Consider the following 16,710-nt stretch of genomic DNA (forward strand, 5'->3'; position numbering starts at 1 on the left):
AGGGGGTGGTGGCAATAATATTTGTGTTCGATCTGTTCATTGTTGTTGTTTGTTGATGTTTTGATTTATCAAATTCGTCGACGAGAAAATCTTCCATTTGAATCTTTATTTGATAATTATCATCAATTTTTTTCCATCAGTTGTATCACGTGAGCGCACGAGATATAAACAGGGTTAACAAAAAATTTCTATTTTCCATCAATCCGATCTATACAACAAAAGTTTTTTTTCCATCGAGTGCTTCTCTTTCGAAATCGAAAAACATTATTACGAAGATAATACTCGAAGCACTCATTCGAACATTTTTTTTTTGTTTGTTGTCGTTTGAATTCGGTTTGGTTTTTTTTTTCATAAGACGACGACCGATCGACAACGATCATCGTTGAAGAAGAAAAAAGAAGTGGTAAAGTGTCTTCGCATCTCTCTCTTTCTCCCTCTCACTGTGTGTGTGTATGTGTCAATCACATTATCATCATTCGACATCAATAAAAGACAGCAACAGCAGCCGCATCCATTTCTTCTTCGCAACATCTATTTGGACAACAACAACAACATCATCTCTCTCTCACTATCTTTTACCGAACATTATTAATGATCGTTGTTTGTTTGTTTGTTTGTCGTCGTCATTGCCAATCATCGTTGTTTTGTGTGATGTGTGAGTGATATTGTTGTTGAGTGTGTGTGATTGAAGAATCTTGATGTTCGGGTCGATGAATGTTTGTTTGTTTGATTGCTACGTTGTGTTTTTTTCTTCTTGTTACCTACAGATTTTGATTTGAAATTTTGGAAGAATAAATTTAACGTTCCTGATTCAAAAAACGCAAGATGAATGAATGAAAATCAGTAAACCATTGATCTTGGCCAATTTCATTTGCTTATTGCATCATTTTTATGGTGAATATTCCGGAAGAATATTTCTGGAAAATATTTGGTCAAATCATCATCCTCAATTGAAACTCCAAGATTTTTTCTTTTTTTGTCAAATTGAAAAATTAAATCAAATTTTCCTTTTTTGTTTTCAGTTTTCGGTAAATGATCGATTAGATCTTGTAAACCTTTGGTAATTAATTTGATTGTTTTGAAACAGATTTTATTAAAATTGATTTTTTATTTTTCTTTATTAGATTGATCCAAAATTGAAAAACATCGACCAAAAAAACAAATTTCAAAATTGAAGAGCAATAATAAAAAAAACAACAGCAAAAATGTCATTTCAATCAATGTTGGAAAGTAATGAATGTGGCCAAACAAATCCGATGATTGATCTGGCTCGTCAGCTTGCCCAGTCATCATCATCATCAGCAGCCGTAGATAATTCAATGGCTAATGCTACAACAATAATAAATGAATCAATGGCATTTGATAATTCGATACGACAACAACAATCGGATAATACCTTATCATCGGCTGTTGAATCTTTATTATTAAATAGTAATGGTAGTGGTATTATTGATGATTCATTAGAATCATCCGCATTCAATATGGAATCATTATTGAATGAAATGAATCGTATGGAATCGAAAATATTGTCCACTGTTAATGATGATGATCAAAATATTGTTGGTGTTAGTCAACCACCAGATTCAATTCGTTCATTATTGAAAACTGAACAGGATCCATTTTGGAATGAAATTGCACCAAATCTAATGTATGATGATAATAATGATGGTGTTGGTTTTAATCAACAACAACAACAACATGATAATAAACTACCTGAATTGAATGTTGATTGGGCTGATGAATATCTACGGAAATTAGAATTGAACAATAATAATAATAATGATGAAAGTTCAACAATTAAAGTTTCAAATGTTCAAGTTGGTGGTGGTGAATCGGAAAATCAAAATGGTGGTGTTGATGGTAGCTGGGATTTGAATGAAAAAGTACATCAAATTCAAACTGATCAATGTTCAACAAATATTGATGATAATTATCGTCAACAATCGGTTGATAATGTTGAAGAATTTTTTCCACAACAATCATATCTACCATTTTTACGTCCAGTTTTACGTCGTCAAGATTTTGGTACATCAACAGCAATTAGTGATGCAAATCTAAATGATTTAGTATCGGATCAAGAAAGTCGTTTGATTAATATGTTGTTGGGAAATAATCAAACTGGTGAAAATATTTCATTATCATCATCGTTTCAAACAACAATATCACCACCATTACAACAACCATCAGTAATTGGATCAATGGCTAAAGTTGAAATTCAACCAGAAAAAACTGTCGATATTGATATTCGACAAGGAGAAATGTTGATGACTGATGGCCAATCATCTCAACAATTAGATCAACAACAACCACCAACAACCGCAACAAAATCATCTATAAAACTTGATAATGATCAAAAAATGAATGAAAATTTTTTCTATGAAAATCAATTTGATGATATGGAATTTTGGATGAAATTGGCTGAAGAATGGCATTCAAATGATATGACTGGTGGTGATTTATTGGCCGATGTTGATCAAAATGTTGTTCAAATTCGTGAACCATTAGAAAATCTATTAAAATCTGATCATCGTTATTATTATAAATTAATGGAAAATAATCCATTTGTTGTTTCTTCGAATGAATCATCCGAAACGAAAAACAACGATGCAGTAGAATCGCAGAATTATATTGAACAAGGTAAACAACGTATGCAAATTGGTGATCTATCAGCTGCTGTATTATTGTTTGAAGCTGCTGCAAAACAACAACCAGAAAATATTGAAGCATGGTATTTATTAGGCATTGCTAATGCTAAAAATGAAAATGATCATAAATCAATTGCTGCATTTAAACGATGTTTATCATTACAACCGAAAGATGAACAAATTATATTGGATTCATTAATGTATTTAGCAGCTAGTTTTACAAATGAATCAATGACAACTGAAGCTTGTAATGCATTACAAGAATGGTTAAATAATCATTCGAAATATCGTGATTTAGCTAATAAAGAATCGGATGAACCATATCTTGGTCCAACACCATTATCAAAACGATGGATACAGAAAACAGCACGTATTGGAAATCCATTTTCAAATGGCCTATTTGATTCACTTCGTGAAACATTCATAGAAGCTGCCCAATTATCAACAACAGATGAACAATCTGATCCTGATGTTCAATGTGGTCTTGGTATTCTACATAATCTATCCGGTGAATATGAAAAAGCTATTGATTGTTTTCGTTTGGCATTAGAATCCCGACCGGATGATTATTTATTATGGAATCGTTATGGTGCTTCATTAGCTAATGGTGGTCGAGCTGAAGAATCAATGTCTGCTTATCGTGAAGCATTAATTCGTTATCCAGGTTATATACGTGCCAGATATAATCTAGCAATATCATGTATGATGATGGGTTTTGGTGAAGAAGCTGCTGAACATTTACTTTCGGTATTACAATTACAAAATGCTGGTGCTGATTCAATTAAAGATATGGTCGATCTGAATCGAGATAATATTACATCAACATCAATTTGGAGTTTATTACGATCAGCAATGTCAATGCATGGTCGTATTGATCTATTGGATTTAGTTGATAAACGTGATCTTGAATTATTGATCAAAGAATTTCAACAAAAACCAAAATTACAAGAAACAGAAGATGATGGTGATGATGAAATTGTTGCTGGCAATGATAATGAAAATGGTAATCATGAAAATCAATCCAATATTGATTGACTACAGAAATGTATCGATAGTAATAATATAATGATAAATGAAGCGAATTGTAAGATACAAATGATCAATATTGATCATGATTTTGGTGATGGTAAACGAATGTCTAATGAAAATGATTTATTGTTACAAACAACAAATCAAAAAGTTATGGATTATGAAAGCGATTTTCATGAATTGTATCTAGATTCATTACAATATTCATCAAAATATTTTAATTATCATCATTATCATTAACGTTAAATTTCAAATCACAACATAAATTTACTAAACTTCAATTCAAATTAGCAATTATTTGCATATGATGATGATCCAAATTTTACCAAATATGATTGATTATTGGTTTTTGGTGGTATCGATGATAATAATGATATCTGTGTCATTTGATTTGGATCATCATCATCATCATTATCACAATAATAATCATCATTATCATCAACATCATCACTATTATTATCATCTATATTAATATCGATGATACCATTTTCAATTTGATTACGTAATTGTTGTTGATCATTGATTGATAATGAATTTATTGAACGATATAATGATGATGGCCTACGGTTATTTTGTTGTTGTTGTTGATTATTATAATGGCTATTATCATGACCTTGACCACCACCACCACCACCATTATTATTACGATTTAAACGTAAATTTCTTATTGATTTACCCATTTTATTATCATTTAAATTACGTTTACGTCGACGAAAATAATCCATTAATCGTAAGCCAAGTATTGTCATCAAATAGAATATAAATACAAATGATATAACAATAGCAATAGTTATTGTTATTGTATGATCATGATGATTATCATGTCTCATCAGTAAACAAGTGAATATAATACCAACAATACCGACGATGCCGATAATTGTACCGAAAATACCGGTTATTATTACATAGGAAAACAGAACAATCGACCAATTGAATATTGCAGCACCGATTGCCATCAATTGAAATAATGCAAATGTTGTTGATAAAAAGATAACAATTGTTCGATTATTATTGATTATCTGTTTTAATCGAAATAGCAATTTTGCTGATGTTGATGATGATGATCCACCATGATTATCATTTGGTTCTAATTCATTACCATTTGTTGTCAAAATGACCAATATTAAAATGAATGCAGCAATTGCTAAGAATATGAATGCAACAATAATGAATATTAGTCGTAAACGTGGTGATAAATCTGGTAATTTTGCCATCGATTTCGTTGATGATGATGATTCGGAATAAGAATTTTTACGATACCAACGACGACAAAATCTTCGCCATGCTATTGATAAATGTTTGAAATTGGACATTGTTTTATTTTTGCCGACTATGTACGACTTGAAATGAAATTCAACTGAGGAAAAACTCAAATGAAATGAATTTTCACCAATTTCATTTTCATTTCATTCCCGGGATCGATACTATCGATGTCGGTTTTTTATTTTTTGGTTCGTTCGTGTCATTTTTATCTCTCATCCACATTAACACGCCCTGAATATTATTCTAGACCCATTATTATTATCTTTATACTTGTACTTGTACTCGGGTAATAATGAACGAATAATGAAAAACAAATCAAGGTGAACCAGAAAACAGAAAACAAAAATTCTGGTCATGAATCGAAAGCAGAAGCTTTGAAATAAACATGGCAACCAAAAATGGGAAAAAAAGAAAAAAAACCTTTCTGGCCTCGTTTCGTGCGAACATTGTGCTGGTGGATCGATTTTCGTTTGACTTTTTCTGTTTTCTCTTCATTTCATTTTATATGCTAAAAATATCTTCGAATGAAGAAATGAAGAAACAACGATCACAGCAACCAACTAACCAACAATGAAATCAAACGCAGAGACGCACGGTGCGCGCATTTTTAATGATTGGCCATAATTATCATCATCATCAAAATGGAGAAATAAACAAAATTATTTGCGTGTATGGTGGTGGTATCTTTTCGTTTTTGTTTTTTTCGGGTTACCTGGGTATCCGTAACGATCACCTTGTAATATGAAAAAATTTTTCAGGAAAAATCAATATTGGTGGCTGTATAATCATCATCCATTTATTATCGATTGATTTATGCAAATTGAAAATTTTGCAAAACGACAAACATAAATCAACTAATTTCAACTAATCAATCAGCAGTTTATCATCTCTATCATGTTGAACCCTCTCAACTCAAATTATTCAAAGATTTTTTCTTTATTATTATCATCATTATTAGCATTTATTTAGTTCAAATAACCAATCAATCAATCAATCAATGATATATAAACAATAAATAAAACTAATAATAATAAAAATATTTTCGTTTCTTCTTTTTCTTTAAAACAAAAGAATTAAGTCATGCAACATTAATTATGATGATGATGAATGTTGTGTGATTTTTTGTTTGTTTGTTTCAAATTTGATTGATTTTTGATTTTTTTGGTCGATGAAAAGCAAAGATCCATAATCGATAATGATGATGATGATAATCGTGATTTTTTTAAAAATTGTTTTGGTTTGTTGTTGGTGAATTTGAACATACTGAACATATTGGTTGTTCAATTTCTTCTTCTTCTTCATCATCATCATCTTGTTGTTGTTCAGGTTGTTGTTGTTCAATTTTATTAATCGATTTGGTTTGATTTTGATGATGATTATTATCGTGATATTCATCATCATTTCGATCAATATGATTATTATTATCAGCAGCGTCGTTGTTGTTGTTGTTCTTAATTTTATCGAAAAGTTTGTTTTCCATCAATAATAAATTATCAATCGGATTCTGATTGATTGAAATATCAATTGTAGTATGTTGATTATCATCAGTTTTTGTTGTTGCTGAAGTTGTTAAAATATTGGGCATCGATACATTGATTGGTTCGATTTTTGGTAATTTTATTTCAAGCAGTTTGCTGCTGTTGGTGGCCGATTTGATTGCTGCTGTATTCTTTGATGCTGATAATGATAATGATGGATCCAATTCACTTTCGGGTTGTTTGTCGATGACATCCATCGACGATATCTCATCATCTTTTTTGATTAAATTATTGATTTTTGGTAATTTTATTTCGGGATTCTTAACCTCGATATCAACATGGAGATTATCATCGACATTGTTGTTTTTTTCGGTTATTATTTCATCGATTCCGGGAATTTTAATTTCAAATTTTTCAAATGGATTTTTCAGTTTGATATTTTCGATTGGATTTTTAATGGATATTTCAAATGGATTTTTATCATCTGGATATTTATTATTCTGATGATCATTCTGATCCTGATCATCATTTTTAACACTATGCTCGATTAATGAGGATAATAATTGTCGTTCACCTGATAATGGTGGTGGTGATGATCGTTTTCGATTATGACGATGATGTTTTTTATGTTGATGATGATGTTTTGATAGTTTTACCTCAGGTAATTTTACCGATATAGGTGTCATACCTGATGATTGTATTTCACCGGATGATATTGTTGGAATTTTTATTGTTCCATTCTTATCACCAAGAATATCACCTGTATCAATGTTAATCGAAGGTCGAAATTGATCGATTGAATTTCGCTTATCACCATTAGTTTCGATATCTAATCGTACGGATGGTGGTGGTGTTGGTGGTGGTGGTGGTCGATCAATGATGATTCCACCATGTGATTTTGCTGAAGATTTTGATACGGATTTCGAAGAAGATTTTGCCGAAGATTTTGTGGATTTCAACGACCGGATCGATGTACTTGCTAAACATCCAACCGATAAAAGTAAAAAACAAACCTGATGCAAAACAATAATGAAAAAATTTGGTCGACATAATAGAATAACAATCAATGCGAATTGAAATAATAAACTGAACCAAAATAAACGATTTTTCATATTTGTTTCACGAAAATTTTGTTTAAATTGTTTGGAAACCTGTCCAATTTGCTCGTTGATGAATTGTTTTCCTTCGGATATTTTTGATTTCTGATCATCCATTTGATCACCATCGATCTGATCATTAGATTTTTGTCTGGATTTTTGAAAATTTTTCAATAATTTAAAAAAAATCCATGTCAACAACAACAGGGTGTTTGATAATAACAACAGGGTTATGAATGCCACTTGAAATGTTGAATAATTATTCCAATAAAAATTCAAATCATTCAATATTGGATCATTGGATTGAAAATCTGAACGTTTAATTGGAAGCCATTTTTGTAAAAATTGACCAAATTGATTTTCTTTCAACAGAATTAGTTGATTTCGACTAGATTTTGCTAAATCTTTCAACGTGTCCAGATGAAATATTTCTTTCCATTTATCTTGTTGATCGTGGATATCACGTTTTTCAATCAATGCTGGAACAAAAACCGAAGATGTTGTCGTCGGTTTTTGGTTTGAATTTGCATTTGCATTCGTCGCGGATTTAACATCCAAAAGATTTTGATGTATACCATAAACCAAACGCATTAAATCACTATGTTGATAAAGTTCACCTTGATTGAATGGTGGATCACCTGCAATAATCAACAAAATCGAACCAAATAATGATCCAATAATAGCCAATATGATCAAGATATATTTGATAATTTGTAAATTATTACAGCAACAATTTTCCAATTTTTTCAACATTTTTTTCGGATTTTTATTATCACGACGTGGTTTTATTTCGGATTTTCGTCTCGAATGTGATTGTCTAGCTAATTTTAATTCATAATCAATATTCGTTTGTTGTTGATTATCATTCGACGGTTGCTGTTGTAGTTTTTCCATTTGCGGATGTTTAGATGAATTCATCGTTGGACAATGGCGATTTTTGAATTGGAAAAAATTCTTCAAAAAAACCGTTTTTTGAAGATTTTTTGATCCAAACTTGAAACGACGCATGCGTATTACAATAAATGCAGATAAATTTCAAAAAAAATGTAACCGTTTGCGCGCGCATATCTGATATAGGTGAAAATTAACCTGATTAAAATCTGGCCAAGGATAACAATTTTTTTTTTGTTTATTGGTAATGTCTAAGTGTTAATTTTTGTGGTCAGTTCAGTTTGTGTCCAGGACAACTATAGACTGAGAAACAACAAAACCGAAAAACTTGATTGGTCGCCAAGGAGAAAATGAAATCAAAAAATTACTTGGTCAAGTTTTTCCAACAAAATAAAAACAAAAACAAAGCAAAATTCATTTTGGAAATCATAAAAATCATGACCAAACCCGAATATATAATCTTTTCATTTGAACGAAACAAAAAAAAAGTAGAGCAAATTAGTTTTTATGTGGTGTGTGTGTGCTGTATTGGAAAATTTTTCTTTTTCGGCCAATTTGATCTTGTCTTTATTGGACAAAGCGTGGGTGGTTGTTAAAAATTTTTTCATCATGATGATGATGATAGGGGAAATTTTTTAAGAAAAAAAAACAATGATTTTTGATTCATTAAAAAATTTAACTCTTTCGTTTCTGTGTGTTTCAAAAACAAAAACAATCCATTCATTGCGATAATCATCAATGTTTGAACTCTTTTAAGCAAAATAAAACTTTTTTTTTCATTTTTGATCAAATCTTTATTATTATTCAACAAGGGGGAAGAAGAAAAAAGTTATTTACAAGAATTTTTTATTTTATTTGGCAAAAATTAACAAAAGTAAAAGAAAAAAAACAGCAAAGAAGAATTTAGGTCAATCAATCGATAGTGATGGTGTTGACAATCGATTATTGACAATCGATTGTCAATGACATTCAAAAGATGACAAACAAACAAGGATTACATAACACACACGCATTGTATCATCATCATACAGGTGTCAAAATAAACATCAATCGATCCAAAACGAGCAAAAATCAAATAATTGATGACATCGACACACAGACAAATTGATTGAATTTCTATTTTGATATCGGCCTCTGTGTGTGTTGATATTTGGCAAACATTCAATATTTTGACAAGATTCAAATTCAAGATTAACGATCATCATTTGTGTCAAACTTGTGTATCGACAATTTGTTTATCATCGCCATCCTCCTGATGTTGATCATCAATATTTTGACAATTCAATGATGACATTTGATCTAATGATTTACCATTATTATCATCACCGCCATTATTATAATCTTCATGTTGTTGTTGTTGTTGATCAATACTTGTTGTTGTTGTCGAACATTCATCATCAAGGTCTTCATGGTCATCGTGGTCATCTTTTTCTTCTTCTTCAATCGATCCATCATCATCATTGACCATAACTTCGATTATTGTCGGAAGTATGGTTCGATTGTTATCATCATTATTACCATCACCAGTATGGTGATTATCATCACCATCATTATCATTTATTACTTGTAATACAATCCTTTCATCAGCAGCAGCTGATGTTGTTGTCGTTGATAAAACAGATGTTGTTGTTGAATCCATAATGGTGGTGGATGTATAATTTAAATTTTCTGAATCCGTTTGTTGTTGATGCGATTGCTGAGATTGCGCAATAGGTATCATAATAAATTCAATTGGATGATCATTATCAATATCATCATATTGTGGTGGTGGTGTATTTGATGATTGTTGTTGTTGTTGTTGTTGTTGTTCATTCAATGATAATCGATTATTATTCATTGATGCTGGTGATTGAATATGCATCATCATCATCATACGACGTCTTAATTGATTATGATTATTCGAAGAAGAATTATGATTAGTAGGATGACGTCGATCTGATGATGATGCGGATGATAATGATAACCATGATGGCATCAAACAACGACGTATATTTGGTCCAACATTTAATAATGAACGTACAGCAAGGTTTGATGGTGGATCATTATCATTATGGCGATGATGTGTTGAATGATTTGGCTGCTGCTGCTGTTGATTATGGTGATGCTGCTGTTGATGCTGCTGTTGATTATGGTGATGATTATGGCGAGAATGTCGATTTTGACGATGATGATGATGATGGTGATGGTGATGATGACGATGATGACGATTGTGATTTCTTGATCGACGATCATTATTACTGCCACTGCCGTTGCTATTGTTCACCGACGATGATGATGATGATGGTATTAAATTTTCACTTGAAACTGTCGATTGTTGTTGTTGTTGTTGATGATTGTCAATGGATGTTGCCACACGCATTGTTGATAATGCTGTTCCTGGAACAGGTGCCGTTGTTGTTGTCGCCGTTGATGATGACATCGAAGGCGACGATGATGATGATGATATATTACGATGACAAAAATATGATGGTGGTGGTGGTGGTAACCGGAAATAAGCAAAATAAAATGCATCAATATTTGTTGCTGATGCTGTTGATGATGAATATGGCCAAAAATTTGTTGCTGTTGCTGTTGTTGAATGACGACTATTTCCACCCATTCGATAATGACAATTATTTATTAAACGATTATTACGTTGACGACGTTGCTGTACACCAGAAGAATCACCATTACCATTTGATTCAACATCCAAATCATCCCAATGATCAAGAAAATAACCATCATCAAACAGGCCTGATGTTTGCTGTTGATGTTGCGATTGTTGTTGATGATAATTATCATCAGAAATACTGCCACCAATATTACGTTTATGACTAAGTAAATTGAATGCAAATGCAACAGCAAATATTACTTCAAATGTAACTAGTAATGCATCCCAAACACGATGATGATATTTAATATGATTTGTTGATGATGATGATGAATCAATCGATGGTGTTAGTAGACGATAATTTTGATTATTCAAAGTCGTCGAAGATGGTGAAGGTTGTTGTTGCTGTTGATTACGATGATGATGATGATGAAGATAATGATGTTGATGATGACCATCAAATATCCATGATTGTGGTGATGGCTTATTTGTATCATTTTGATTCGATGTTTGCGGCTGTTGCGGTGGTTGATTACTTTTAATATCGATTGTTTCCAATCGTAATAATCGATTACGAATTTGTTTTTCACGTTGTTTTAATTTTGCTAAACGATCCGATTTTTTCAATTGACGATAATCTTTATTATTATTATGATTATTGTGTAACATCATCATTTCATATGTTTTAAACCATGCTGGATTTGCTGCTGCTGCCGTTCGTTCATTTTGTTTATGTTTTAATGTTTCTAATAATGATTGTGATTGTTGCGTCGATTTTGTCTGATTATTAATAATCGATAGTGATGGTGGCGATAATGATGTGATTCGTTCATCACTACCGTCATCATCTTCTTCATTTGAATTATCATCGTTCGTTATCGTTGCTGTTGTTGTTGTTGTGGTGTTTTCATCTTGATTATCGATCAATGGTGACAGCGTACTGCTTACCATCATCGGATTATCATCACCCGAATTATCATCACTTTTATTAATCGAATTTCGAAGATTTAATGATTTTTGATCACCACGTTGATGATGATGATTATCATTATAGAATATATCATGAATAGTTGTAGTTGGCTTTGCGGTTGACGCAACTGTTGTTGGCAATTTCGATGTCAATGTTGACGCAACTGATGTTTGCGTCAAATTAGTTCTAAAATCAGAATTATTCACAGGAAATGGTAAAACAATCGGAACGAATGACGAATGTGGTGGTGCAATCGTTGCAGTTGCTGAAAAATTTTGCGTCATTATCACTGGATTTGATTGAAAAGATGATGAACTAGAAGATGACGTAGCGGATGCCATTGCAGCAACTGCTGCAACTGATGCCATCGATGGATAACATAATGATGTTATTAATTTAAGTATAGCATATGTCATTGTAAAACTAAATAGATCACAAAATACACCAAACATTCCAATTATGGTTAAAATTTCAGCAAATATAAATGATGGTAATAGAGGTAATAATAGACACCATTCGGATTGTTGTTGTTGCAATAATGGAGATGATGATAAAAAATCACCGGTTGGTATATCACTACCCATCATCGTCGACATCGACGATGATGGTAACATTTGTTGATTAGAAAATGGATAATGTTGATGCGACAACGGTGGTTGATGATGATGTTGAGCAGCAATAAATTCTGATCGTATTATAAATGATTTTTCAACAATAAAATTATTATAATGATTTTTTACAATCACTATGATGACAGCCAAACCAATTGTATTCATAGCAAAATCAATTGTCATTAATGAAAATAATAATATTTTTACAATTAAAAATGGACTTTTTTCATTTATAAATGTCGATGGAGATGTTGCCGTTGATGATAATGATGTTGATGGTGATGATGATCGACTATTTTGCTGATTACGGTAGGAAGATGATGGATAATAATGTTGAAATAGTCGATGTTGATGTCTTGATGACATTGATAATCGAAAATTATTATTATTATTACGATTATAACGACTATTTTGACTATTATTGGCTATCGTTGCTGTTGTTGTGGTAGTTCCGGTCGATATAGTCGACGATGATGTTGGCATCACATTATTATCATTATTACCGGATGGCGTATACGGTGGTGGTGGACCAATTTCCATTGATTCGGATGAATTATTATCTGGCATTACAATTGTAACCGATGCCATGATGATAATTTACTTTTTTTTCCTCTTAACGAACAAAAATTATGGATAATAATCACAGATATACAGGGGTTAAAAAAATTGTTTCCGGAAAAATTGAATAACCGGGAAATTTTCTGGTAATATTTTTTGTTTCAACCTAACATCACTTTGACAATCATCATAATCATTATTATTTAACCATCCGTAACCTTTTTTTTCACTTCTTATTTACATCCGGATGTAATCGAAATGACGTTTGATGTGATGTGATGATGATCGTGTGATTGACCGAAACAAACGAAAAAAAAAAATTTACTGGAAACAATTTCGGGGGGGAAATTTTCCCGAAACAAAAACAAAACTACTTTCTTTCACCACCATTCAACACTTTGTTCACACATATGGAAACTGAAACTGAAAAACCGAGTTAATTAATTGTCATTAGGCATTTTCTTGTCACACACAAACATTGTAGGCTATTTTAACACGAACAACACAAAAGACGGACAAATTAACAAACTAATGATGATCATAATGATGACATGATGATGATGATAATCATGTCATCATCAAGAAATATGAATGAAAAACAAGAACAGCAAAATTTGTTTAATGATATTTGGTCAATGTTTTCGGAAAACAAGCACTCATATTAAATATTCTTGAAATTTTTTATTTCCGAAAACTTTTCTCACACTTGTAAAATCACATTTAAAAGATTCGAACAACGAAAAATTACATTTTTATAGCAAAAAAATTTAATCGAATCAACGATTTTATTTTCTGTCATTTGATTCAATTAAATCCAAAAACAAAACAAAACAAAACAAAATTCGAGAACATTTCATTTTTCATTGTTTTTGTTGGTTGTTGTTTTCATTTTTACCAAATAAACAACAAAAATCAAAAATCAAAAATCAAAAAACAAAATTCATAAACACGATCGATCGATCGATTGATCGATCAAAACCAGAGAAAAACATCACTTGAAAAAATCAACGGATGAATGAAAATGATGGATAAATTTTTTTCTTTCTTCTTCGTCATTTCAATTGAAAAATTTCATTTCGAATGGCAATGACGACAACAACAACGACAACGATGATGATGATGATAATGATCAGCTGCTTCATTGTTGATGGTGGTGGTGGTCGGTGATTCAAAGACAAACTCTTTCATTAGGAAAAAATTCAATTCAATTTTTCTCTTTTCATGTTGTTTTTTGCCTTTGCAACTACAGCGTTTAGGCTGCAATCATCATCATTGAATTGAAAAGAAAATTTCCAAAAAAAAGAGAGAGACTTTCTCTCTCTCTTTATCCAAATGTTTTTTTCTGTCTGTTTTGTTTTGCCATTGTCCATACAATAGTTTGTCTGTTTTTGTTTCTTATTTGTTGGGTTTTCAGCTTTGCAAAATGATTCCAATCGTTGAGATTTGCATATCTTCTTTTCTGAATGATGTGTATTGCAAAGGTGAAATTTTCATTCAAAAAAATATCGAATAAAGGAATGAAAAAAAAGGGGGGAAAACATCTTCATGATGATGATGATAATGATGATGATTGTCAATATATTACAATGCGCGAAAAATTCAATGTCATAATGTTTATTTCAATCGAAAAATTTTTGTCAATTTTTCTTCAAAAAAATGAATTTCGAAAAATCCAGGGGTTTTTTCTGTTGTTTGGCGGGCAGGAAAAATTCAAAAAAACACTTTTCCATTTGCACCCGATAGGCTAAAATTGGTTTAAATAGACAAAACTATATATATTTTACAGTTATATAGAAAATATAAGATGATCGACAACAGAGAGAGTGAGGTGAACTTGAAAAAAGTTTTTCACATTTGTACCACACACATACACAAACAAACAAAATTGATGTTTTCTTTTTTTTCTGGTTTACTCAATTCTTTTACAAAATTTAAATTTGAAAATTTTAAAGTTTGTTGGTTTTCAATCACACTTTGTTAACCCTGTTTGCTCATCATTTTTACGGAATTTACTGAAATAAATCAACAAATAAACATGGCAGCAACATTACCATCAATAATATATCGTACAATAATCCGAAATGTTGATCGTTATGTACCAAACAAATTACGACCAATTTGGGAACATGAAGCTGGACCAAAAACAGTATTTTTCTGGGCACCAGCAATCAAATGGGTAAATTTTAAACCATAAAAAAAATTAACTAACCTAACCTAAAACAAAACAAAAAAAATCTTTCAAATCATTCTGCCCAACCTAACCCAAACCAAAACCAAAATAGAGTCTTGTCATAGCTGGAATATCCGATATAGCTCGGCCGGTTGAAAATCTATCCATAGGCCAAACAATATCATTAACTGCAACCGGTTTAATTTGGTCACGTTATTCATTGGTTATAATACCGAAAAATTGGTCACTATTTTCGGTAAATTTTTTCGTTGCAACAACACAAATAACACAATTATGTAGAATTATTATTTATCATCATCAACAACAACAACCGCAATCGCAACGTAAACAACTCGAACAGCAACAAGAGCAGCAATCATCCATCACCATTGATAATGTCAAACAAAGTTGATAATGATGGTGAACATTTGTGATAATATTTCTGGGAAATTTCTCCATCAAAAAACCAAAATATAAAAAAATTCATTTGAAAATTGTTGTTATCAAACTCCCTTGTCATTTTATCATTTTTGTTTTGTTTTATCTGCTGATTTATAATTAAAAAAACAAAATTTTAAAATTTAAAATTCAAAAAATTATGATAATGACGACACTGTTCATAAATGACATATATTTTTAGCATCATCATTGACAACCAATTATGATTGAATACAGTCTTGTGATGGTTGATGATGGTTGATGATAGTGAATGGTGGTATGGCAAAGAAAATTTCCATTTTTTTCTTCAACTTTCGAAGGACATTCATCATTTTATCATCAAAATGCGAAGTAGCGAAACGTTTTTTTCCATCAATTTCTCGATCGAATCGATCGAATGATGATGATGATCCAAAACGAATCATCATTTCAAGTGAAAAAAGAAAACGAGGGTTTTTTCGATTGTGAGTGGGAAATAAGAAAGAAAAAAAGCGAAAGTTTGGTAGCTAAAGGTAGAAATGGAAAAAATGTGAATTTGCAGTCATATCAAATGGCCATCGCAAAATCGAATCAAATCGACTGATGATCATCATCATTGTTGTTTTCTGTTCAACCGGATCAAACAGGTAGAAATTTCTGCAGCAGAAGAAAGAAGAAAATGAATTTGCACTTAACAAAATGATTATGTTTTTTTTTACAAATTCATTAAGGGTTTTCACCTTGTTTGGTTTCCTACAAACACACACAATCATCATCGCCATCATCGTAATTAGCGTGTGTTTTTTTTCATGGATGATCATCTTATGACAGCCATTCTATGAATATTGCCGAAAGGTGTTTTGTTGATGATGGAAGAAAGAAAGACAAAAAAACAGATTTACAAACAAACAAAAATGTAAATGAAAAATTTCGTTCGTTTGTTCTGATCTTTGGAATAAATTATTATTTCAAATCTTCTTGTGGTTGGTTG

The 16,710-nt window shown here is 31.3% G+C and overlaps 4 protein-coding genes across 4 annotated transcripts; 2 read left to right on the forward strand and 2 right to left on the reverse strand.

The window, feature by feature from the left end:
- Positions 1–25: 25 nt before the first annotated feature.
- Positions 26–5,234, forward strand: Pex5 (peroxisomal biogenesis factor 5). The gene is made up of 2 exons (XM_027340338.2): positions 26–1,060; positions 1,125–5,234. The coding sequence occupies exon 2, from the start codon at positions 1,206–1,208 to the stop codon at positions 3,678–3,680; it is 2,475 nt and encodes an 824-aa protein (XP_027196139.2). The 5' UTR covers positions 26–1,060; positions 1,125–1,205; the 3' UTR covers positions 3,681–5,234.
- An 807-nt stretch (positions 5,235–6,041) lies between these two features.
- LOC142645706 (uncharacterized) lies at positions 6,042–8,478 on the reverse strand. Its single transcript, XM_075822670.1, has one exon. The coding sequence runs from the start codon at positions 8,428–8,430 to the stop codon at positions 6,160–6,162; it is 2,271 nt and encodes a 756-aa protein (XP_075678785.1). The 5' UTR covers positions 8,431–8,478; the 3' UTR covers positions 6,042–6,159.
- Positions 8,479–9,232: 754 nt separating this feature from the next.
- LOC142645697 (uncharacterized) lies at positions 9,233–13,806 on the reverse strand. Its single transcript, XM_075822637.1, has one exon. It carries the CDS (start codon positions 13,160–13,162, stop codon positions 9,614–9,616), a length of 3,549 nt encoding a protein of 1,182 aa, XP_075678752.1. The 5' UTR covers positions 13,163–13,806; the 3' UTR covers positions 9,233–9,613.
- A 1,151-nt stretch (positions 13,807–14,957) lies between these two features.
- LOC113788542 (mitochondrial pyruvate carrier 2-like) lies at positions 14,958–15,889 on the forward strand. Its single transcript, XM_027338001.2, has 2 exons — positions 14,958–15,308; positions 15,415–15,889. The coding sequence occupies exons 1-2, from the start codon at positions 15,168–15,170 to the stop codon at positions 15,712–15,714; spliced, it is 441 nt and encodes a 146-aa protein (XP_027193802.2). The 5' UTR covers positions 14,958–15,167; the 3' UTR covers positions 15,715–15,889.
- Positions 15,890–16,710: the final 821 nt, after the last annotated feature.

Source organism: Dermatophagoides pteronyssinus, unplaced genomic scaffold, assembly GCF_027571235.1.
Source record: "Dermatophagoides pteronyssinus isolate colony J.1.1.1.1 unplaced genomic scaffold, Derpt_VIB-CSIC_2022.12 sq0019, whole genome shotgun sequence".
Taxonomy (NCBI): Eukaryota; Metazoa; Arthropoda; class Arachnida; order Sarcoptiformes; family Pyroglyphidae; genus Dermatophagoides; species Dermatophagoides pteronyssinus.